Genomic DNA, 26,101 nt, shown 5'->3' with positions numbered 1-26,101 from the left:
AATTTAGTGTATAAACGAATAATTCAGATTCGATTTAGTGTATGAACAATTCGATTTAAAGTATGAACTATTAAGATTTGATTTAGTGTATGAACGATTCGATACCATTTGATTTTGTGTATGAACGGTTCATTAAGATTCAATTTAGTGTATGAACGATTAAGATTTAATTTAGTGTATGAACGATTAATTAAGATTTGATTAAGTGTATAAATAATTAAATAAGATTTGGTTTAGTGTATGAACGAGTTGATTTAGTGTATGAACGATTAATTAAGATTTGATTTAGTGTATGAAAGATTTGATACGTTTGATTTAGTGTATAAACGATTTGATACGATTTGATTTAGAGTCTGAACGATTATTTGAGATTCGATTAAGTGTATAAAAAACTAATTAGGATTCGATTTAGTGTATGAACGAGTTAATTTTGTGCATGAACGATTAATTAAGATTCAATTTAGTGAATGAACAATTCATTAAGATTCAATTTAGTGTATAAAAAAATATAAAAGATACGATCTAGTGTATGAACGATTCGATTTAATGTATGGGGACGGCGTGGCGAAGTTGGTAGAGTGGCTGTGCCAGCAATCTGAGGGTTACTGGTTATATCCCCACCTTCTAACATCCTAGTCACGTCCGTTGTGTACTTGGGCAAGACACTTCACCCTTGCTCCTGATGGGTCCTGGTCAGCGCCTTGAATGGCAGTTCCCACCGTCAGTGTGTGAATGTGTGTGTGAATGGGCGAATGTGGAAATACTGTCACAGCGCTTTGGGCTCCTTAAAAAGGGGTAGAAAAGCGCTATACAAGTACAACCCATTTACCATTTACCATGAGCTATCAATTAAGATTTGATTTATTGTATGAACGATTCGATACCATTTGATTTAGTGTATGAACGATTCATTAAGATTCAAATAAGTGCATAAAAAATTAATTAAGAGTCGATTTAGTTTAAGAACAAGTTAATTTAGTGTATGAACAATTCATTAAGATTCGATTTAGTGTATGAACAATAAAGATTTGATTTAGTGTATGAATGATTAATTAAGATTTGATTTAGTGTATGAACGATTCATTAAGATTCAATTTAGTGTTTAAAAGAATAATTAGTGGATGGTTTTCTGCTGACCTTGACTGCTGATGTTGTGGATCGGTGGAAGGAATACTTCGAAGACCTCCTCAATCCCACCAACACGTCTTACTATGAGGAAGCAGTGCCTGGGGAATCTGTGGTGGGCTCTCCCATTTCTGTGGCTGAGGTTGCTGAGGTAGTTAAAAAGCTCCTCGGTGGCAAGGCCCCAGGGGTGGATGAGATCCGCCCGGAGTTCCTTAAGGCTCTGGATGCTGTGGGGCTGTCTTGGTAGACAAGACTCTGCAACATCGCATGGACATCGGGGGCGGTACCTCTGGATTGGCAGACCAGGGTGGTGGTACCTCTCTTTAAGAAGGGGGACCGGAGGGTGTGTTCCAACTATCGTGGGATCACACTCCTCAGCCTTCCCGGTAAGGTTTATTCAGGTGTACTGGAGAGGAGGCTACGCCGGATAGTCGAACCTTGGATTCAGGAGGAACAGTGTGGTTTTCGTCCTGGTCGTGGAACTGAGGACCAGCTCTACACGCTCGGCAGGGTCCTTGAGGGTGCATGGGAGTTTGCCCAACCAGTCTACATGTGCATTGTGGACATGGAGAAGGCATTCGACCGTGTCCCTCTGGAAGTCCTGTGGGGAGTGCTCAGAGAGTATGGGGTATCGGACTGTCTGATTGAGGCGGTTCACTCCCTGTACGATCAGTGTCAGAGCTTGGTCCGCATTGCCCGCAGTACGTCGGACACATTTCCAGTGAGGGTTGGACTCCGCCAAGGCTGCCCTTTGTCACGGACTCTGTTCATAACTTTTATGGACAGAATTTCCAGGCGCAGTGAATGCGTTGAGGGGTTCGGGTTTGGTGGCCGTGCGATTAGGTCTCTGCTTTTTGCAGATGACGTGGTCCTGATGGCTTCATCTGGCCGGGATCTTCAGTTCTCACTGGATAAGTTCGCAGCCGAGTGTGAAGCGACCGGAATGAGAATCAGCACCTCCAAGTCCGAGTCCATGGTTCTCGCCCGGAAAAAGGGTGGAGTGCCATCTCCGGGTTGGGGAGGAGACCCTGCCCCTAGTGGAGGAGTTTAAGTACCTAGGAGTCTTCTCCACGAGTGAGGGAAGAGTGGATCATGAGATGGACAGGCGGATCGGTGCGGCGTCTTCAGTAATGCGGACGTTGTATTGATCAGTTGTGGTGAAGAAGGAGCTGAGCCGGAAGGCAAAGCTCTCAATTTACCGGATGATCTACGTTCCCATCCTCACCCATGGTCATGAGCTTTGGGCCATGACCGAAAGGACAAGATCACAGGTACAAGAGGCCGAAATGAGTTTCCTCCGCCGGGTGGCAGGGCTCTCCCTTACACTGTAAAAACTCTTTCAGTGGTATTGTCCGTTTTACTTTAAAGTGTGAATATTTTTATAACTTATTTTTTTACGTGATAAAATTAATTTTAGTGGACTTCCAACATAAATTGATTTAGCAAAACTCAGTTCAAATGTCTATATCAGACCTAAAACATCAGGACACGCCCACCTGCAGATGTGGAAGAACAAGCCCAGACACGTTGTTTCACGGAGCCCAAGGAAAACACTTTACCGAACTCATGTAAGTAACAATTTATATTGTTAAAAGTCAGTATTTGCCCATATTGAAATGTATACATTTTCAAAAGCATTGTTCAACGTTATATTTTGTTTGCTACTTTTCCCGCTGACCGCCATTTCGAATGTGCTCTTACCGCCAACAGCTCATAACTTCAACCAAACATTGTTTATACATGTGCAGTTTTAATTTGCGTTTTCTTTACTTGGTAGTTCAATATTTTAAAGATATAGTGACTTGCAGGTGCTTCGATGTGGTATTTGGCAATGTAGGCTGTCACTGCTGGATTTTCGGCGCCACCGCAAAAAAGGAAAAAAAAGACATGATTGTTGTAGGTTTAATATCAACGGCAAATAGCGAATTTAAGTTGCACACTGTAGGGGAGGATTGTGATCAGTGCACTGTTGGACTGAAGGATAGTGACCCCGTCTGGGTGACTGGAGACAGCACACCCTCAGACGGGGGCGTGGCATGTGCTGGCTGAGAGACACAGCTGTCAGATGATTAGTCGCGCAGGTGGTACGTGTTAGAGTAATCATCTGTTGTCCTTAACAGTGAGCGGCCGGGTGCAAGGAGTTGTTGAGACCGGGGAGACGGAAGCAGAGACTGGTGAACAGAAAACAGAGCGACTGAAAAGTCGATACATTGTGGATGTGTGAGCAATCGGAAGAATAAATCTCCTGTCAAACCCGAACGACTGGCTTCCAGTGTGACTGTGTGAGTAGGAAAGCTTACATTTGGCGCTCAACTTAAAAAAAATATATATATATATTTATATATATATATATATACATATATATATTAAAAACAATGTCGACACCTAGCCCGATTGAAGCATTGGGGGAGCTGTTGGCGGAAGTATCTACCGCAAATCACCGGCAGATGGAGGCGATGCAAAACCAAATCGCGCAACAAAATCAAATCCTGCGAGCCATGACAGAGAGTTTTCGGAGCAGGAACACCCACAACAGCGAGGCCATCCCTAGCGACTGTCGGGATGCACAGAATGGCGGAGACAGAAGATCCACAATCATTGATGGACATGTTCGAAGCCACGGCGGGCGCATGCGCATGGCCGTAGGAAGAATGGGCAGTGCGTCTGCTGTCGCTGCTGGCGGGAGAGGCGCAACGAGCGGCACTCAGCCTACCACCAGATTCCCGGGTAAGGTACCGGGACTCGAGGCGCGCAGTGCTGGACCGGACGGGAGGATCCAAAGAGGATCACATTCGCCGATTCCGGGCAATGCGACTCGGCAAGGAGGAGCGGCCTTTCGCCCTGGGGCAGCAACTCAGCGACGCGGCGAACAGATGGCTGCAACCCGGGCGAGTCGAAGAAGTGATGGAACAAATCATTCTCGAGCAGTTCATGGGTGGGTCCAGTATCACCGCCCACAATACCTGGCCGCGGCGGTGGCCCTAGCAGAAGATCATTTGGCAGTGCATCGGAAGGAGGAAAAGGCAGCGGAGGCGGGGGAGCGCCCAGTTACAGCGCCGCACAATATGCGCGCGCAGCCGGCTGATGGGAATCAACAATGGACTAGATTTAAAAATGCTCAAACTGTTTTTTCTCCTCCTCAGAACCCGGCCGTTACGGACGCTGTGTCCCCCCCTCCTCGGATGCCTGGGCAGGTGTGCTGGAGGTGTGGACGGCTTGGACACCTGCAGCGGGAATGTCCTAGCATGGAGGTGGGTCAGGTGATCCGGGTCGTCGACCCTGCGGCGCCCTCCCCCGTGCCAGGAGAGACGTACTACCTACCGGTAAGGATACAAGGGAGTATACACCGGGCGATGGTGGATTCGGGCTGCGAGCAGTCCATGATCCACCAGAATCTGGTTCGACCCCGGGCGTTGAGAATGGGTACACGGGTGCGGGTTAAATGTGTGCATGGGGATGTTCACGAGTACCCTATTGTGCCGGTGGAATTTTTTTTTAAGGGAAAAAAACATAGTGTTAAGGTGGCTGTAAGTTCGCGCCTGGCGCACCCCTTAATCTTGGGAATCAATTGGTCGTGATTTAATGGGTTAATAGAGCAGTGCGCAGGGGTGCGTTCACGACCGGTAGGGAAAGGGGATATCCACGCTGTTCTCATCGGCGACGCGAGATCATCCGACGCTGCCGGGGGGTAGGGGGAAGGGGAGACGGCGGGGGCTTCTCAGGAAGTTTCCCCGGCTCCCCAATGGCGCCCCATGGATGATTTTCCACTTGAGCAGTCTCGAGATGACACTCTGCGCGCGACCTGGGACCAAGTGATTTCAATTGATGGACAGCTGGTTCGCCCGGGGATAGCGCGGGATTTCCCTCACTTTGCATTGATTAGGGACAGATTATACAGAGTGAGTCGTGACACTCAGACAGGGGAGGAAATCACCCAGTTGTTGGTGCCGAAAAACCGTCGGGAAATGATTTTCCAGGCGGGACATTTTAATCCCATGGCCGGCCAAATGGGGTATGATAAGACACTTAATCGGATAATGGTCCGGTTCTATTAGCCCGGCATTCGAGCTGACGTGCGCCGCTGGTGTGCTTCCTGCCCGGATTGTCAGGTAGTCAACCCCGCAGCCACCCCTAGGGCTCCTTTGCAGCCATTACCACTCATAGAGGTCCCGTTTGAACGTATTGGTATGGACCTCGTCGGGCCATTTCATCTGAGCACCCGGGGGTATCGCTTTGCGCTAGTCCTGGTAGATTACGCAACGCGCTATCCCGAAGCAGTACCACTGCGCTCCATCTCTGCAAAGAGTGTAGCACAGGCACTGTTTCAAGTTATCTCCCGAGTTGGAATCCCGAAAGAGATTTTAACTGACCAGGGCACGTCCTTTATGTCACGCACATTAAAGGAGCTGTACGGATTATTTGGGATCAAATCTATTCGGAACAGCGTTTACCACCCCCAGACAAATGGGCCGGTAGAACGGATGAACAGAACTTTGAAATCCATGATCCGGAAGTTCGTACACGAGGACAAACCAAATTGGCATAAATGGTTGGATCCCCTATTGTTTGCAGTGCGGGAGGTTCCTCAGGCCTCAAAAGGGTTTTCCCTGTTTGAACTGTTATTCGGCAGGAAGCCGCGAGGGGTACTGAGCCTAGTTAACGAAAGCTGGGAGGAAGGTCCAAGTCCCAGTAAAAACAAAATTCAGTACGTCATGGACTTGAGAGCAAAACTCCACACATTGGGACACTTATCACGGGAGAATTTGCTCCAAGTCCAAGGACGTCAGGAACGCCTGTATAACAAGGGGACGCAACTCAGACAATTTTCACCGGGGGAGAAAGTACTTGTATTACTCCCAACATCCAGCTCTAAATTACTCGCCAAGTGGCAAGGACCCTTCATGGTCACACGACGAGTGGGTGACGTGAATTATGAGGTCCGGCGGTCTGATAGGGGCGGGGCAACCCAAATCTACCACCTCAACCTATTAAAAGGGTGGAGGGAAGCGGAACCCGTCACCATGGTGACGGCGATAGCGGAGAACGAGGAACTGGGGCCGGAGGTTCCCCCCGGTCCTCCCTTCTCCGCTGTGATGATAATCTGACTCCGTCACAAAAAGCAGATGTGGTTAATTTACAGCAACATTTTGCTGACGTGTTCTTCCCACTGCCAGGCCGCACGAACCTCACCCAACATCACATAGAGACCAGCGCAGGCGTGACGGTGAGGTCTCGGCCCTATAGGCTATCCGAACACAAGCGCAAAGTAGTTCGGGAGGAATTAAAAGCCATGCTAGAACTGGGGGTAATAGAAGAGTTACACAGACACAGTGCATGGTGCAGTCCCATAGTTCTCGTAGGGAAGAAAGATGGGTCGGTGCGATTCTGTGTAGACTACCGCAAGGTAAATGATGTGTCACGCTTTGATGCATACCTGATGCCCCGGGTTGACGAGCTCCTAGACCGGTTGGGCACTGCTCGTTTTTTTACGACACTGGATTTAACTAAGGGTTACTGGCAGATTCCCTTGTCTCCAGAGTCTAAGGAAAAAACGGCATTCTCCACTCCGGAATATTTATACCAATTCGTGACCCTTCCGTTCGGCTTGTTCGGTGCGCCCGCCACTTTTCAGAGACTCATGGACCGGGTGCTGCGTCCTCATGCTGCATATGCTGCCGCCTATCTGGATGATGTCATCATCCAGGGGAATAACTGGGCGGAGCATGTGCAGAGGGTGGGGGAGGTACTCGAGTCCCTGAGGCGGGCGGGGCTCACCGCCAACCCGGCGAAGTGCGCGGTTGGCCGGAGGGAGGTACAGTATCTGGGGTACGACTTGGGGGAAGGTCAGGTGCGGCCTCAGATAGACAAAACCGCGGCAGTTGCGGCCTGCCCGACCCCGAAGACGAAAAAAGAGGTGAGGCAGTTTTTGGGGCTGGTGGGCTACTACCGGAGGTTTCTTCCCCCGGTTTGCGGACATGACCAGCCCACTAACTGACCTCACCCGAAAGGGTGCTCCAGATCTGGTCCAGTGGACGGAGCAGTGCCAGCAGGCATTCGAGAAGGTGAGGAAAGCACTTTGCGAGGAGCCAGTACTGCACATGCCTGATTTTTCCCTCCCATTTTGTTTGCAGGCCGACGCGTCGGGCAGAGGGCTGGGAGCTGTTTTATCCCAGCAGAAAGAGGGTATCGACCACCCCATCCTATATATCAGCAGAAAGCTGTCAGAACGAGAAAGCCGGTACAACACGGTGGAGAGAGAGTGCCTGGCTATCCGATGGGCGGTCGGTGCCCTCCGGTACTACCTGCTGGGACGCCCGTTCAGCCTCTGCTCGGACCACAAGTCTCTCCAGTGGCTCCACCGCATGAAAGATGCCAACGCGCGGATCACCCGTTGGTATCTTGCTTTACAACCCTACCATTTCAGAGTGATCCATAGGCCGGGAGCGCAGATGGTCGTGGCGGACTTTCTCTCCCGCTCTCAGGCGGGGGGGGGGGGGGGGGGGGGGGGGGGGTTGTGCGGCCGGACGATGTTCCGGCCTAAGTCTGGCGGTGGAGGTATGTAGGGGAGGATTGTGATCAGTGCACTGTTGGACTGAAGGATAGCGACCCCGTCTGGGTGACTGGAGACAGCACACCCTCAGACGGGGGCGTGGCATGTGCTGGCTGAGAGACACAGCTTTCAGATGATTAGTCGCGCAGGTGGTACGTGTTAGAGTAATCATCTGTTGTCCTTAACAGTGAGCGGCCGGGTGCAAGGAGTTGTTGAGACCGGGGAGACGGAAGCAGAGACTGGTGAACAGAAAACAGACCGACTGAAAAGTCGATACATTGTGGATGTGTGAGCAATCGGAAGAATAAATCTCCTGTCAAACCCGAACGACTGGCTTCCAGTGTGACTGTGTGAGTAGGAAAGCTTACACACACATTGAAAGCACTACTGCTATCTGTGTCATTACTACTAGTCACGTTTGAGTTGAATGACTGAAATTAGTGTTATTTCGAACAAGTCTTTTCATGGTTCCGCGTCACCTGTTGTGTGTGTGTGTGGGGGGGGGGGGGGAGCCCACTCTAATTAACAATACACAAAGACGCTGTAGTCACGTAGCTTATTTACTTTCCAAGCAAAACTTGGGAAGCTGTTGTGCTGGTGAGATGGGTTGTGATATACTTGCTGTCTGTTGGTTAAGTTACTATTAGTTATTTTTTCTTAAACTGTATATAAACTAAACAATATCTTTGCTAACACACTGCCGAATTTTTACGTTTGTTTTGGTCGGTGAAAACCGCCGTTTATTTTGGTAAATTTGACGGAGATTTTACCCTCACTTGCATATTTAACAAAAGGACTGTGCCAGGAGCATCAATGATATTATGGCCACAACATACAGTTGGAGAAGACGGGAAGTGGTTGCCAAGTCTCCTGGGGTGGCAGAATTTAAGGAAATATGGCCTGCCCTCTTCGAACCATCCATCCATTTTCTACCGCTTATTCCCTTTTTGGGGTCGCGGGGGGCGCTGGCGCCTATCTCAGCTACAATCGGGCGGAAGGCGGGGTACACCCTGGACAAGTCGCCACCTCATCGCAGGGCCAACACAGATAGACAGACAACATTCACACTCACATTCACACACTAGGGCCAATTTAGTGTTGCCAATCAACCTATCCCCAGGTGCATGTCTTTGGAAGTGGGAGGAAGCCGGAGTACCCGGAGGGAACCCACGCGTTCACGGGGAGAACATGCAAACTCCACACAGAAAGATCCCGGGCCTGGATTTGAACCCAGGACTGCAGGAACTTCGTATTGTGAGGCAGACGCACTAACCCCTCTGCCACCGTGAAGCCCCCTCTTCGAACCATTCCAGGTAAATGATTAATCATTCTATTTTTCCTGACCAAGTTTCCATTGTGACTTGTACATGACATACTAGTCTCACTTTTTGCCTGAAAATGTATACTAAAACCCTTAATATCAGTAACGGTCAACATTTGCTGTCTTACAGATAAATGAAAAGTTCCGAAGGTGCAGTGCTATTCCACTGGAATCAACATTTATGTCCCAGCTGGACAAGTACACTCCACAACTCCTGGAGCTCTTCAGTGCAAAAGGAGGAGTGACTGGTCAGCACATCAATAACTTGTTGATGGAACTGCTACAGGTGGGTTAAAAGTGGTTTAAAAGTTCAAAACTGAATCTGTAATCATGCTCTAATAACGGTATCATAGATTTGGAGTAAAAGTGCCAACAAAATTCATTGATTTATTATTCTTTTAACTCCAGGGGTCAAGTGCCTCTGCAGTGTTGAAGAGAGATGTGACTCTGAGATGCCTCATAGAGTACATGGGAGAGAGTGGACAGGAGCTCATCTCCTACTACTTTGTAAATATTGTTTAAAAGCAGGTTTTGATCAGTCTGATGTACAAGCTTAAATTGGCTTTAATTTTATCTGAACTGACTGAACCAGCAGTTGTCAGGTGGAGGTGGAGCATGCAGCTAGTTGGCAGGAGCCCCAGGATAGCCGATTAGCACAGCACCACAGAGTAATGCCTTTCTGTCTTGTGTTTCTGTTTGCCCTAAAAAAAACAATGCAAACAAAAATACTCCCCTTAAACAAGTATTAAAACATTTACTATATATATACATAACATATTACTGTTTGTTTTGTTGTGATTATGGACTCTTCCGTTCCTTAGTTTGAGCACTTCCGGTTTATCTGGTCTCCATGGTTTCACATTGGTTCCACCTGCCCTTGTTTCGATGCACGCCTGTTTTTCATTGATTGCTTTAGTATTTAGTCCTGCCTGCTACCTCAGTTCCTTCTGGTTGGTTTGTTTGCTACTTGCAACACGCACGTTGGTTCTTCTTTTTGCAGTTACTATTGCTAAGTTTCGCCTTAGCTTCGCGTGCGCTCTGCACGTCTATTCCTGTACTCTGCTCTCGTTGTTAATTATTAGCCTAGCTCTCCGTGCGTTCAGCACGCCTTTTCTTTGTATTTTGTACCAGTGTTATTTTATGTTTTGTATTAAATCTAATCTTACCTGCAACTCCTGCCTGTCTTGGTCCTCTTGCATCCCTGGGGTACCAACACGCATCCACCATGCCTCGCCGTCGTGTCATGTTTATTTGTTTTAATTTCTGGTGGTTCTATTCCGGTTTTTTATATGCAAATTAAAAATGCCAATAAAAAGCATGTGGCTGGAAATGCATCTATTGTCCTAAGTTTAATGCACAAGAGCTCAAATTAGAATTCAAAAGTTTTCACAATGGTCTTCACAAAAGTAATCATTATCTGAATTAAAAATCACACAACTTACATTAGATATAAAATTAGATGTTATTTTTTTTAATTACTGTTTTTGTATCTCAAAGGGAACTGCAGAGACCACTGTTCATGAGGACCTGAAAATGAAGAATATGAGCATCTACTTCTGTCGTGAGCCAAATGCAGTAGGAATCATCATTGAGGGAGTACCATTCCTTACTCATCTTGGAAACCTGGCCAAAGCAAGCTGCCTACTTCTGGGGTTGACGTATCCACTTAATCTGGAGTATCCATCCAAACTTTCCAAAACATTTGAGGTATTTCAAAGACTTTTTGTGGGACTCGACACACTGCGCCCAAAACCAACACCCAAATTCATGACCTTCAAAAACAAGCTTCTAGCTTAGGCAGTGAGCCATGACTGTCAGCTTGCACTTTTCAACAGCTATTTTCTTGTGTCTGTTCAAAATCGTTATACATTGTACATTGAGTGGAATACTTCAGAATGTTGTAACGGTTTGTCCTGTTCAGGTTTTATACAAAGCTCAAGGTCATCGTTTCTGGTATGTAGATTACGTTTTTTTTAATGTTTTATACACACTAAATTGCCCCACTCTGAAGCTCCAGCTGGTCAGAAGGAGGGAAATGTGAGTTGTTTAAGTTAAAATGTTTCAAAATATACACACTGAAAGACACTACTGTGAAGTTGTTCTGCTTGTGAATTGTTACAGAAGTACAGATAATCTTAATGTTAAATTGTTTTAGCAAGAAACTGTACTGTGAATGTTCTCAGTAAATCTTGAGATGCTGAGGTCATGCATTCTTTTATGCACTAAATACTGATGTTCTTGACTGTTAATACTGTCCAGCTAATTGACATGGTTTGGATATAGCTTTTGAAAATGTTTTATTAATATGCATACGGTTAAAAAAAGAAAACTACTGTGATGGTGTTCTATACAGCACTTTAAAAAGTTGAGGTCATGCATTCTTTTATGCACTAAATACTGATGTTCTTGACTGTTAATACTGTCCAGCTAATTGGCATGGTTTGGATATGGCTTTTGAAAATGTTTTATTAATATGCATACGGTTAAAAAAAGAAAACTACTGTGATGATGTTCTATACAGCACTTTAAAAAGTTGAGGTCATGCATTCTATGTACTAAGCTCATTGACATTGTTTTATATGGTAATGATTTAATAAAGGTTGGAATTTGATATATTTTGATTTTTCCATTATTATTCTAAGTAATTTTTCCATTTTCAAAACAAAGAAAGGGTAAGTTGGTCAGAAATAATAAAATTGAGTACAAAAATTATTTTTTCATTTAAATGTTACTTATTTTAATTAAGTCTTGTGTGTTTAATATGCTGATTTTTTTTACATTGATTTTACTCAATTTCTTGGCTTTTTCTGTAAACGCAACTTAATCTTTTTGCATAAATCGAAATGCATATTATTAAATTCTACTTACTCAAAATACCAATTAGTTGACTAAACTAACAAAAATTGCTTGGAAAATGTTCCCTTATTTTTATTGAGTTAGATCTAGGCAACAGTTTTTACAGTGTAGAGCTAGGGTGAGAAGCTCTGCTGCTCCACATCGAGAGGAGCCAGATTAAGTGGTTCGGGCATCTGGTCAGGATGCCACTCGAACGCCCCTCTAGGGAGGTGTTTAGGGCACGTCCAACCGGTAGGAGGCCACGGGGAAGACCCAGGACACGTTATTTGACTTGCGAAGACTATGTCTCCCGGCTGGCCTGGGAACGCCTCTGGATCCCCCAGGAAGAGCTGGCCGAAATGGCTGGGGAGAGGAAGGTCTGCGCTTCCTTGGATAGGCTGCTGCAACCGTGACCCGACCCCCGATAAGCGGAAGAAGATGGATGGATGGATGGCTGGATAGATTTAGTGTATGAACCATTTGATTTAATGTATGAGCTAATAATTAAGATTCGATTTAGTGTATGAAGGATTGATTAAGAATTGTTTTCTGTTTGAACGATTCATTAAGATTCAATTTGTGTACAAACAAATAATTAATATTTGATTTAGTGTAATAACAATTCGATTTAATGTATGAGTTATTAATTAAGATTTGATTGTGTGTATGAAAGATCGATACGATTTAAATATATGTATGAACGATTCATTAAGATTCGATTTCGTGTATGAACGATTAAGATTAAGAAGATTAATTAGGATTTGATTAAGTGTATAAACAATTAATTAAGATTCGATTTAGTGTATGAACAAGTGGATTTAGTGTATGAACGATTAATTAAGACTCGATTTAGTGTACGAAAAATTTGATACGATTTGATTTAGTGTATGAACAAGTGGATTTAGTGTATGAAGAATTTATTAGGATTCGTTTCAGTGTATGAAGGATAAATTAAGATTTGATTTAGTGTATGAACAATTAACTAAGATACAATTTAGTGTATAAACGAATAATTAAGATTTGAGTTAGTGTATGAACTATTTGATTTAATGTATGAGGTATTAATTAAGATTCAATTTACTGTATGAATGAATTGATACCATTTGATTTAGTGTATGAGCAATTCATTAAGATTCGATTTATTGTACGGACGATTAAGATTTGATTTAGTGTATGTACGATTAATTAAGATTCGATTAAGTGTGTAAACAACTAATTAAGATTCGATTTAGTGTATGAACGAGTTGATTTAGTGGATGAATGAGGTGATTTAGTGTATGAACGATTATTAAAATTCGATTTAGTGTATGAACGAGTCAATTTAGTGTATGGACGATTATTAAAATTTGATTTATTTAGTGTATGAACGAGTCAATTTAGTGTATGGACGATTCACTAATATTTGATTTAGTGTATGCATGAGTTGATTCAGTCTATGAACGAAATCCTTAAGATTAAATTTAGTGTATGAACGCGTCGATTTAGTGTATAAACAATTAACTAAGATTCGATGTAGTGAATGAACAGTTCAATACGATTCGATTTAGAGTATGAACGATTCGATAATATTTGTTTCAGTGTATTCACAATTTGATAGGATTCGGTTTAGTCCATGAACAATTTAACACGAATTGATTTAGTGTATGAACGATTCGATACGATTCGATTTAGTGTATGAACGATTTGATACAATTGAATTTAGTGTATGAACGATTCGATAATATTCGATTCAGTGTATGAACAATTTGATACGATTCGGTTTAGTCCATGAACAATTCAACACAAGTCGATTCAGTGTATGAACGATTCCATATGATTCGTTTCAGTGTATGAACAATTTGACCTTGTGGTCAACCAACAATGTTGCTCTAACGTTAAACTTCAACGTTGTCTCAACTTCCAAATACCAAACCTGGTTTTAAAGGACAGTTGTATCAAAGTCCAGTGCCTGCTGGGTCCAGTTGTGTGTGACGCTCACCCGCACTGAAGCTGAGCTCGTCCTGCTCCTGGCCCTCGTAGTCGTACAGCGCCCGCACCCGAACACCACCGCCCGTCTCTTCCTCGAAGGGGTTGGCGCCTCCGTTGGTGTCGCTGGCGGAGTTGGGCGCCGTCTGGTCCTCGTCCGACCACTCGTTTGAGGCCGTGTAGGCCTGGTTCTTCTCGTAGCTGCTCACACTGAATGACGACCGAGGAAGGGCAAGGTTTGATGAACTGTGCGACTACATTCTATTTCCAGACCCCCGTCTTGAGATAAAGACAAGGTTTCATGAACCGTGGGACTACATTCTAGTCCCCAGACCCAAGACTTGAGATAAGGACAAGGTTTCATGAACTGTGGGACTACATTCTAGTCCCAGGCCCAAGTCTTGAGTTAAGGCGATGTTTCATGAACCGTGGGACTACATTATAGTGCCCAGGCCCAAGTCTTGAGATAAAGACAAAGTTTCATGAACTGTGGGACTTCATTATAGTCCCAGACCCAAGTTTTGAGATGAAGACAATGTTTCATGAACTGTGAAACTACACTCTAGTCCCAGACTCAAGACTTGAGATAAAGACAAATGTTTCATGAATCGTGGGATTCCAATTTAGTCCCCAGACCCATGTCTTGAGATAAAGACAATATTTCATGAACTGTGAGACTGCATTCTAATCTCAGACCCAAGTCTTGAGATAAAGACGTTTCATGAACCTTGTGGAACTACATTCTAGTCCCCAGCTCCCCAGTCTTGAGATAAAGACAACGTTTTATGAACCGTGGGACTACATTTTAGTCCACAGGCTCAAGTCTTTGAGATAAAGACTTTCATGAAACGTGAGACTACATTCTAGTCCCAGACACAAGTCTTGAGATAAAGACAAGGTTTCATGAACCGTGGGACTACATTTTAGTCCCAGACCCAAGTGTTGAGATAAGGACAACGTTTCATGAACCGTGGGATTACATTCTAGTCCCCAGACCCAAGTCTTGAGATAAAGACAAAGTTTCATGAACTGTGGGACTACATTCTAGTCCCAGTGTCAAGTCTTGAGATAAAGACGTTTCATAAACCATGGGACTACATTCTTGTCCCAGACCCAAGTCTTGAGATAAAGGCAATCTTTCATGAACCGTGGGACTACATTTTAGTCCCAGACCCAAGTCTTGAGATAAAGACAAGGTTTCATGAACCGTGGGACTAGATTCTAGTCCCAGACCCAAGGCTTGAGATAAAGTGAATTATATTTATATAGCGCTTTTCTCAAGTGACTCAAAGCGCTTTACATAGTGACACCCAATATCTAAGTTACATTTACACCAGTGTGGGTGGCACTGGGAGCAGGTGGGTAAAGTGTCTTGCCCAAGGACACAACGGCAGTGACTAGGATGGCACAAGCGGGAATCAAACCTGCAACCCTAAAGTTGCTGGCACGGCGACTCTACCAACCGAACTATGGTTTCATAAACCGTGGGACTACATTCTAGTCCCCAGGCCCAAGTCTTGAGATAAAGACAACGTTTCATGAACCGTGGGATTATATTTTATTCCCAGACCCAAGTCTTGCGATAAAGACAAGGTTTCATGAACCGTGGGACTACATTCTAGTCCCACACCCAAGTCTCGACATAAAGACAAGGTTTCATGAACCGTGGGACTACATTCTAGTCCCAGACGCAAGGCTCGAGATAAAGACAAGGTTTCATAAACCATGGGACTACATTTTTGTCCCCAGGCCCAAGTTTTGAGATAAAGACAAGGTTTTATGATCCGTGGGACCACATTATAGTACCCACACCCAAGTCTTGAGATGAACACAATGTTTCATGAATTGTGAAACTACAGTTTAGCCCCAGACTCAAGACTTGAGATAAAGACAAATGTTTCATGAATCGTGGGATTCCAATTTACTCCCCAGACCCAAGTCTTGAGATAAAGACAATATTTCATGAACTGTGACACTGAATTTTAATCCCAGACCCAAGTCTTGAGATAGACGTTTCATGAACCGTCAGACTACATTCTAGTCCCCCGACCCAAGGCTTGAGATAAAAACAAAGTTTCATGAACCTTGTGGAACTACATTCTAGTCCCCAGCTCCCCAGTCTTGAGATAAAGACAATGTTTCATGAACCGTGGGACTACATTCTAGTCCACAGGCCCAAGTCTTTGAGATAAAGACTTTTATGAAACTTGAGGCTACATTCTAGTCCCAGACACAAGTCTTGAGATAAAGACAAGGTTTCATGAACCGTGTGACTACATTTTAGTCCCAGACCCAAGTCTTGAGATAAGGACAACCTTTCATGAACCGTGGGATTACATTCTAGTCCCCAGGCCCAAGCCTTGAGATAAAGACAAGGTTTCATGAACCGTGGGACTACATTCTAGTCACCAGATCCAAGTCTTGAGATAAAGACGTTTCATGAACCTTGTGGAACTACATTCTAGTCCCCAGCTCCCCAGTCTTGAGATAAAGACAACGTTTTATGAACCGTGGGACTACATTTTAGTCCACAGGTTCAAGTCTTTGAGATAAAGACTTTCATGAAACGTGAGACTACGTTCTAGTCCCAGTCACAAGTCTTGAGATAAAGACAAGGTTTCATGAACCGTGGGACTACATTTTAGTCCCAGACCCAAGTCTTGAGATAAGGACAACGTTTCATGAACCGTGGGATTACATTCTAGTCCCCAGACCCAAGTCTTGAGATAAAGACAAAGTTTCATGAACTGTGGGACTACATCCTAGTCCCAGACTCATGTCTTGAGATAAAGACGTTTCATAAACCATGGGACTTCATTCTTGTCCCAGACCCAAGTCTTGAGATAAAGACAATCTTTCCTGAACCGTGGGACTACATTTTAGTCCCAGACCCAAGTCTTGAGATAAAGACAAGGTTTCATGAACCGTGGGACTACATTCTAGTCCCCAGACCCCCGTCTTGAGATAAAGACAAGGTTTCATGAACCGTGGGAATACATTCTAGTCCCCAGACCCAAGACTTGAGATAAGGACAAGGTTTCATGAACTGTGGGACTACATTCTAGTCCCAGGCCCAAGTCTTGAGTTAAGGCGATGTTTCATGAACCGTGGGACTACATTATAGTGCCCAGACCCAAGTTTTGAGATGAAGACAATGTTTCATGAACTGTGAAACTACACTCTAGTCCCAGACTCAAGACTTGAGATAAAGACAAATGTTTCATGAATCGTGGGATTCCAATTTAGTCCCCAGACCCATGTCTTGAGATAAAGACAATATTTCATGAACTGTGAGACTGCATTCTAATCTCAGACCCAAGTCTTGAGATAAAGACGTTTCATGAACCTTGTGGAACTACATTCTAGTCCCCAGCTCCCCAGTCTTGAGATAAAGACAACGTTTTATGAACCGTGGGACTACATTTTAGTCCACAGGCTCAAGTCTTTGAGATAAAGACTTTCATGAAACGTGAGACTACATTCTAGTCCCAGACACAAGTCTTGAGATAAAGACAAGGTTTCATGAACCGTGGGACTACATTTTAGTCCCAGACCCAAGTGTTGAGATAAGGACAACGTTTCATGAACCGTGAGATTACATTCTAGTCCCCAGACCCAAGTCTTGAGATAAAGACAAAGTTTCATGAACTGTGGGACTACATTCTAGTCCCAGTGTCAAGTCTTGAGATAAAGACGTTTCATAAACCATGGGACTACATTCTTGTCCCAGACCCAAGTCTTGAGATAAAGGCAATCTTTCATGAACCGTGGGACTACATTTTAGTCCCAGACCCAAGTCTTGAGATAAAGACAAGGTTTCATGAACCGTGGGACTAGATTCTAGTCCCAGACCCAAGGCTTGAGATAAAGTGAATTATATTTATATAGCGCTTTTCTCAAGTGACTCAAAGCGCTTTACATAGTGACACCCAATATCTAAGTTACATTTACACCAGTGTGGGTGGCACTGGGAGCAGGTGGGTAAAGTGTCTTGCCCAAGGACACAACGGCAGTGACTAGGATGGCACAAGCTGGAATCAAACATGCAACCCTAAAGTTGCTGGCACGGCGACTCTACCAACCGAACTATGGTTTCATGAACCGTGGGACTACATTCTAGTCCCCAGGCCCAAGTCTTGAGATAAAGACAACGTTTCATGAACCGTGGGATTATATTTTATTCCCAGACCCAAGTCTTGCGATAAAGACAAGGTTTCATGAACCGTGGGACTACATTCTAGTCCCACACCCAAGTCTCGACATAAAGACAAGGTTTCATGAACCGTGGGACTACATTCTAGTCCCAGACGCAAGGCTCGAGATAAAGACAAGGTTTCATAAACCATGGGACTACATTTTTGTCCCCAGGCCCAAGTTTTGAGATAAAGACAAGGTTTTATGATCCGTGGGACCACATTATAGTACCCACACCCAAGTCTTGAGATGAACACAATGTTTCATGAATTGTGAAACTACAGTTTAGCCCCAGACTCAAGACTTGAGATAAAGACAAATGTTTCATGAATCGTGGGATTCCAATTTACTCCCCAGACCCAAGTCTTGAGATAAAGACAATATTTCATGAACTGTGACACTGAATTTTAATCCCAGACCCAAGTCTTGAGATAGACGTTTCATGAACCGTCAGACTACATTCTAGTCCCCCGACCCAAGGCTTGAGGTAAAAACAAAGTTTCATGAACCTTGTGGAACTACATTCTAGTCCCCAGCTCCCCAGTCTTGAGATAAAGACAATGTTTCATGAACCGTGGGACTACATTCTAGTCCACAGGCCCAAGTCTTTGAGATAAAGACTTTTATGAAACTTGAGGCTACATTCTAGTCCCAGACACAAGTCTTGAGATAAAGACAAGGTTTCATGAACCGTGTGACTACATTTTAGTCCCAGACCCAAGTCTTGAGATAAGGACAACCTTTCATGAACCGTGGGATTACATTCTAGTCCCCAGGCCCAAGCCTTGAGATAAAGACAAGGTTTCATGAACCGTGGGACTACATTCTAGTCACCAGATCCAAGTCTTGAGATAAAGACGTTTCATGAACCTTGTGGAACTACATTCTAGTCCCCAGCTCCCCAGTCTTGAGATAAAGACAACGTTTTATGAACCGTGGGACTACATTTTAGTCCACAGGTTCAAGTCTTTGAGATAAAGACTTTCATGAAACGTGAGACTACGTTCTAGTCCCAGTCACAAGTCTTGGGATAAAGACAAGGTTTCATGAACCGTGGGACTACATTTTAGTCCCAGACCCAAGTCTTGAGATAAGGACAACGTTTCATGAACCGTGGGATTACATTCTAGTCCCCAGACCCAAGTCTTGAGATAAAGACAAAGTTTCATGAACTGTGGGACTACATTCTAGTCCCAGACTCATGTCTTGAGATAAAGACGTTTCATAAACCATGGGACTTCATTCTTGTCCCAGACCCAAGTCTTGAGATAAAGACAATCTTTCCTGAACCGTGGGACTACATTTTAGTCCCAGGCCCAAGTCTTGAGATAAAGACAAGGTTTCATGAACCGTGGGACTACATTCTAGTCCCCAGACCCCCGTCTTGAGATAAAGACAAGGTTTCATGAACCGTGGGACTACATTCTAGTCCCCAGACCCAAGACTTGAGATAAGGACAAGGTTTCATGAACTGTGGGACTACATTCTAGTCCCAGGCCCAAGTCTTGAGTTAAGGCGATGTTTCATGAACCGTGGGACTACATTATAGTGCCCAGGCCCAAGTCTTGAGATAAAGACAAAGTTTCATGAACTGTGGGACTTCATTATAGTCCCAGACCCAAGTTTTGAGATGAAGACAATGTTTCATGAACTGTGAAACTACACTCTAGTCCCAGACTCAAGACTTGAGATAAAGACAAACGTTTCATGAACCTTGTGGAACTACATTCTAGTCCCCAGCTCCCCAGTCTTGAGATAAAGACAACGTTTTATGAACCGTGGGACTACATTTTAGTCCACAGGTTCAAGTCTTTGAGATAAAGACTTTCATGAAACGTGAGACTACGTTCTAGTCCCAGTCACAAGTCTTGGGATAAAGACAAGGTTTCATGAACCGTGGGACTACATTTTAGTCCCAGACCCAAGTCTTGAGATAAGGACAACGTTTCATGAACCGTGGGATTACATTCTAGTCCCCAGACCCAAGTCTTGAGATAAAGACAAAGTTTCATGAACTGTGGGACTACATTCTAGTCCCAGACTCATGTCTTGAGATAAAGACGTTTCATAAACCATGGGACTTCATTCTTGTCCCAGACCCAAGTCTTGAGATAAAGACAATCTTTCCTGAACCGTGGGACTACATTTTAGTCCCAGACCCAAGTCTTGAGATAAAGACAAGGTTTCATGAACCGTGGGACTACATTCTAGTCCCCAGACCCCCGTCTTGAGATAAAGACAAGGTTTCATGAACCGTGGGACTACATTCTAGTCCCCAGACCCAAGACTTGAGATAAGGACAAGGTTTCATGAACTGTGGGACTACATTCTAGATCCAGGCCCAAGTCTTGAGTTAAGGCGATGTTTCATGAACCGTGGGACTACATTATAGTGCCCAGGCCCAAGTCTTGAGATAAAGACAAAGTTTCATGAACTGTGGGACTTCATTATAGTCCCAGACCCAAGTTTTGAGATGAAGACAATGTTTCATGAACTGTGAAACTACACTCTAGTCCCAGACTCAAGACTTGAGATAAAGACAAATGTTTCATGAATCGTGGGATTCCAATTTAGTCCCCAGACCCATGTCTTGAGATAAAGACAATATTTCATGAACTGTGAGACTGCATTCTAATCTCAGACCCAAGTCTTGAGATAAAGACGTTTCATGAACCTTGTGGAACTACATTCTAGTCCCCAGCTCCCCAGTCTTGAGATAAAGACAACGTTTTATGAACCGTGGGACTACATTTTAGTCCACAGGCTCAAGTCTTTGAGATAAAGACTTTCATGAAACGTGAGACTACATTCTAGTCCCAGACACAAGTCTTGAGATAAAGACAAGGTTTCATGAACCGTGGGACTACATTCTAGTCCCAGACACAAGTCTTGAGATTAAGACAATGTTTCATGAACCGTGGGACTACATTCTAGTCCACAGACCCAAGTCTTGAGGTAAAGACAAAGTTTCATGAACTGTGGGACTACATTCTAGTCCCAGTGTCAAGTCTTGAGATAAAGACGTTTCATAAACCATGGGACTATATTCTTGTCCCAGACCCAAGTCTTGAGATAAAGGCAATCTTTCATGAACCGTGGGACTACATTTTAGTCCCAGACCCAAGTCTTGAGATAAAGACAAGGTTTCATGAACCGTGGGACTAGATTCTAGTCCCAGACCCAAGGCTTGAGATAAAGTGAATTATATTTATATAGCGCTTTTCTCAAGTGACTCAAAGCGCTTTACATAGTGACACCCAATATCTAAGTTACATTTACACCAGTGTGGGTGGCACTGGGAGCAGGTGGGTAAAGTGTCTTGCCCAAGGACACAACGGCAGTGACTAGGATGGCACAAGCGGGAATCAAACCTGCAACCCTAAAGTTGCTGGCACGGCGACTCTACCAACCGAACTATGGTTTCATGAACCGTGGGACTACATTCTAGTCCCCAGGCCCAAGTTTTGAGATAAGGACAACGTTTCATGAACCGTGGGATTATATTTTAGTCCCAGACCCAAGTCTTGCGATAAAGACAAGGTTTCATGAACCGTGGGACTACATTCTAGTCCCACACCCAAGTCTCGACATAAAGACAAGGTTTCATGAACCGTGGGACTACATTCTAGTCCCAGACGCAAGGCTCGAGATAAAGACAAGGTTTCATAAACCATGGGACTACATTTTTGTCCCCAGGCCCAAGTTTTGAGATAAAGACAAGGTTTTATGATCCGTGGGACCACATTATAGTACCCACACCCAAGTCTTGAGATGAACACAATGTTTCATGAATTGTGAAACTACAGTTTAGCCCCAGACTCAAGACTTGAGATAAAGACAAATGTTTCATGAATTGTGGGATTCCAATTTACTCCCCAGACCCAAGTCTTGAGATAAAGACAATATTTCATGAACTGTGACACTGAATTTTAATCCCAGACCCAAGTCTTGAGATAGACGTTTCATGAACCGTCAGACTACATTCTAGTCCCCCGACCCAAGGCTTGAGATAAAAACAAAGTTTCATGAACCTTGTGGAACTACATTCTAGTCCCCAGCTCCCCAGTCTTGAGATAAAGACAATGTTTCATGAACCGTGGGACTACATTCTAGTCCACAGGCCCAAGTCTTTGAGATAAAGACTTTTATGAAACTTGAGGCTACATTCTAGTCCCAGACACAAGTCTTGAGATAAAGACAAGGTTTCATGAACCGTGTGACTACATTTTAGTCCCAGACCCAAGTCTTGAGATAAGGACAACCTTTCATGAACCGTGGGATTACATTCTAGTCCCCAGGCCCAAGCCTTGAGATAAAGACAAGGTTTCATGAACCGTGGGACTACATTCTAGTCACCAGATCCAAGTCTTGAGATAAAGACGTTTCATGAACCTTGTGGAACTACATTCTAGTCCCCAGGTCCCCAGTCTTGAGATAAAGACAACGTTTTATGAACCGTGGGACTACATTTTAGTCCACAGGTTCAAGTCTTTGAGATAAAGACTTTCATGAAACGTGAGACTACATTCTAGTCCCAGTCACAAGTCTTGAGATAAAGACAAGGTTTCATGAACCGTGGGACTACATTTTAGTCCCAGACCCAAGTCTTGAGATAAGGACAACGTTTCATGAACCGTGGGATTACATTCTAGTCCCCAGACCCAAGTCTTGAGATAAAGACAAAGTTTCATGAACTGTGGGACTACATTCTAGTCCCAGACTCATGTCTTGAGATAAAGACGTTTCATAAACCATGGGACTTCATTCTTGTCCCAGACCCAAGTCTTGAGATAAAGACAATCTTTCCTGAACCGTGGGACTACATTTTAGTCCCAGACCCAAGTCTTGAGATAAAGACAAGGTTTCATGAACCGTGGGACTAGATTCTAGTCCCAGACACAAGGCTTGAGATAAAGACAAGGTTTCATGAACCGTGGGACTACATTCTAGTCCCCAGGCCCAAGTCTTGAGATAAAGACAACGTTTCATGAACCGTGGGACTACATTTTAGTCCCAGACCCAAGTCTTGCGATAAAGACAAGGTTTCATGAACCGTGGGACTACATTCTAGTCCCAGACGCAAGGCTTGAGATAAAGACAAGGTTTCATAAACCATGAGACTACATTTTTGTCCCCAGGCCCAAGTTTTGAGATAAAGACAAGGTTTTATGATCCGTGGGACTACATTTTAGTCCCGGACCCAAGTCTTGCGATAAAGACAAGGTTTCATGAACCCTGGGATTACATTCTAGTCCCCAGGCCCAAGTCTTGAGATAAAGGCAAGGTTTCATGAACCGTGGGACTACATTCTAGTCACCGGATCCAAGTCTTGAGATAAAGTGGTTTCATGAACCGTGGGAATAGATTCTAGTCTCCAGGCCCAAAGCCTTGAGAAAAAAAAAAAGGTTTCATGAACCGTGGGACTACATTCTAGTACCCAGGCCCAAGTCTTGAGATAAAGACGTTTCATAAACCATGGGACTACAAACTTGTCCCAGACCCAAGTCTTGAGATAAAGACAAACTTTCATGAACCCGTGGGACTACATTTTAGTCCCAGACCAGACCCAATTCTTGAGATAAAGGCAATGTTTCATGAACCGTGGGACTACATTCTAGTCCCAGACTCAAGTCTTGAGATAAAGGCAAAGTTTTATGAACCGTGGGACTACATTTTAGTCCCAGACCCAAGTCTTAAAATAAAGACATGGTTTTATGAACCGTGGGATTACATTTTAGCCCCAGACCCATGTCTTGAGATAAAGACAATGTTTCATGTACTGTGAAACTACATTCTAGTCCCAGACCCAAAGTCTTGAGATAAAGACGTTTCATGAATCGTGGGACTATATTCTAGTCCCCCGACCCAAGTCTTGAGATAAAAACAAAGTTTCATGAACCTTGTGGAACTACATTCTAGTCCCCAGCTCCCCAGTCTTGAGATAAAGACAATGTTTCATGAACCGTGGGACTACATTCTAGTCCACAGGCCCAAGTCTTTGAGATAAAGCCTTTTATGAAACTTGAGACTACATTCTAGTCCCAGACACAAGTCTTGAGATAAAGACAAGGTTTCATGAACCGTGTGACAACATTCTAGTCCACAGGCCCAAGTCTTTGAGATAAAGACTTTTATGAAACTTGAGACTACATTCTAGTCCCAGGCACAAGTCTTGAGATAAAGACAAGGTTTCATGAACCGTGTGACTACATTTTAGTCCACAGGCCCAAGTCTTTGAGATAAAGACTTTTATAAAACTTGAGACTACATTCTAGTCCCAGACACAAGTCTTGAGATAAAGACAAGGTTTCATGACCCGTGTGACTACATTCTAGTCCCAGACACAAGTCTTGAGATTAAGACAATGTTTCATGAACCGTGGGACTACATTCTAGTCCACAGGCCCAAGTCTTTGAGATAAAGACTTTTATGAAACTTGAGACTACATTCTAGTCCCAGACACAAGTCTTTAGAGAAAGACAATGTTTTATGAACCGTGGGACTACATTCTACTCCACAGGCCCAAGTCTTTGAGATAAAGGCTTTTATGAAACTTGAGACTACATTCTAGTCCCAGACACAAGTCTTGAGATAAAGACAAGGTTTCATGAATCGTGTGACTACATTTTAGTCCCAGACCCAAGTCTTGAGATAAGGACAACGTTTCATGAACCGTGGGAGTACATTCTAGTCCCCAGGCCCAAGTCTTGAGATAAAGACAAGGTTTCATGAACCGTGGGACTACATTCTAGTCACCGGATCCAAGTCTTGAGATAAAGACGTTTCATGAACCGTGGGAATAGATTCTAGTCCCCAGACCCAAGCCCTGAGAAAAAAAAGAAGGTTTCATGAACCGTGGGACTACATTCTAGTACCCAGACCCAAGTCTTGAGATAAAGACGTTTCATAAACCATGGGACTACATTCTTGTCCCAGACCCAAGTCTTGAGATAAAGACAAACTTTCATGAACCCGTGGGACTACATTTTAGTCCCAGACCCAAGTCTTGAGATAAAGGCAATGTTTCATGAACCGTGGGACTACATTCTAGTCCCAGACACAAGTCTTGAGATAAAGCCAAAGTTTTATGAACCGTGGGACTACATTTTAGTCCCAGACCCAAGTCTTAAAATAAAGACAAGGTTTTATGAACCGTGGGAATACATTTTAGTCCCAGACCCAAGTCTTAAAATAAAGACATGGTTTTATGAACCGTGGGATTACATTTTAGCCCCAGACCCAAGTCTTGAGATAAAGACAATGTTTCATGTACTGTGAAACTACATTCTAGTCCCAGACCCAAAGTATGGAGATAAAGACGTTTCATGAATCGTGGGACTATATTTTAGTTCCAGGCCCAAGTCTTGAGATAAAGACAAAGTTTTATGAACCATGGGATTACATTTTAGTCCCAGGCCCAAGTCTTGAAATAAAGACAAGGTTTTATGAACTGTGGGACTACATTTTAGTCCCAGACCCACGTTTTGAGATAAAGACAAGGTTTTATAAACTGTGGCACTGCATTCTAGTCCCAGACCTAAGTCTTGAGATAAACACAATATTTCATGAACTGTGGGACTACATATTAGTTCCAGACCCAAATCCTGAGATAAAGACGTTTTATGAACCGTGGGACTACATTTTAGTCCCAGGCCCAAGTCTTGAGATAAACACAATGTTTTATGAACCGTGGGACTACATTTTAGTCCCAGACCCAAGTCTTGAGACAAAGGTCACACCAACAACTCACCTGCCCAGGTCCCCAGCCTGAGCTTGGTCTACAGCTGTGGTGACATTGGTCAGTATGATGCCGTCACTGCCCTTCTTGGACTTTTCCTTCTTGGCGATGCTGTGGGCCAGGTCCGGGTTGTACTCCTGCAGAGGGACATAGTGTTTGGAACAGCAGTCCTGGTCCCAAAACTGACGGGAACCGGCGGCGACCATACTTCAAACTGCGGCCTGTTCATGTGCATGCCTGGACCGTGGTTGTTGCTGAACCATTGCAGGTCTTCGTGAGGGCTGGCTGAGGTGATGGTGTGTTCCAGTTCCCGGTACACTGACGCGTAACTGCTCCAGGAAAAAAAACAGGGATCAGAGAACAGTTCTCAGAG

The 26,101-nt window shown here is 44.2% G+C and overlaps 1 protein-coding gene across 5 annotated transcripts in view; it reads right to left on the bottom strand.

Moving 5' to 3' along the window:
* Window positions 1-26,101, bottom strand: part of pacsin1b (protein kinase C and casein kinase substrate in neurons 1b) — a 100,192-nt gene that overhangs the window by 4,428 nt on the left and 69,663 nt on the right. For all 5 annotated transcript variants that reach the window (XM_061885546.1, XM_061885517.1, XM_061885507.1 and 2 more), the window contains 3 exons: window positions 25,937-26,057; window positions 25,741-25,865; window positions 13,810-14,006 (listed from right to left, as the gene is read on the bottom strand). In XM_061885546.1, the coding sequence (XP_061741530.1) occupies window positions 13,810-14,006; window positions 25,741-25,865; window positions 25,937-26,057 (443 nt within the window). The remainder of the gene's footprint in view (window positions 1-13,809; window positions 14,007-25,740; window positions 25,866-25,936; window positions 26,058-26,101) is intronic.

Source organism: Nerophis ophidion, linkage group LG02 (assembly GCF_033978795.1).
Source record: "Nerophis ophidion isolate RoL-2023_Sa linkage group LG02, RoL_Noph_v1.0, whole genome shotgun sequence".
Taxonomy (NCBI): domain Eukaryota; kingdom Metazoa; phylum Chordata; class Actinopteri; order Syngnathiformes; family Syngnathidae; genus Nerophis; species Nerophis ophidion.
This window is presented reverse-complemented; position numbering and strand designations above follow the sequence as displayed.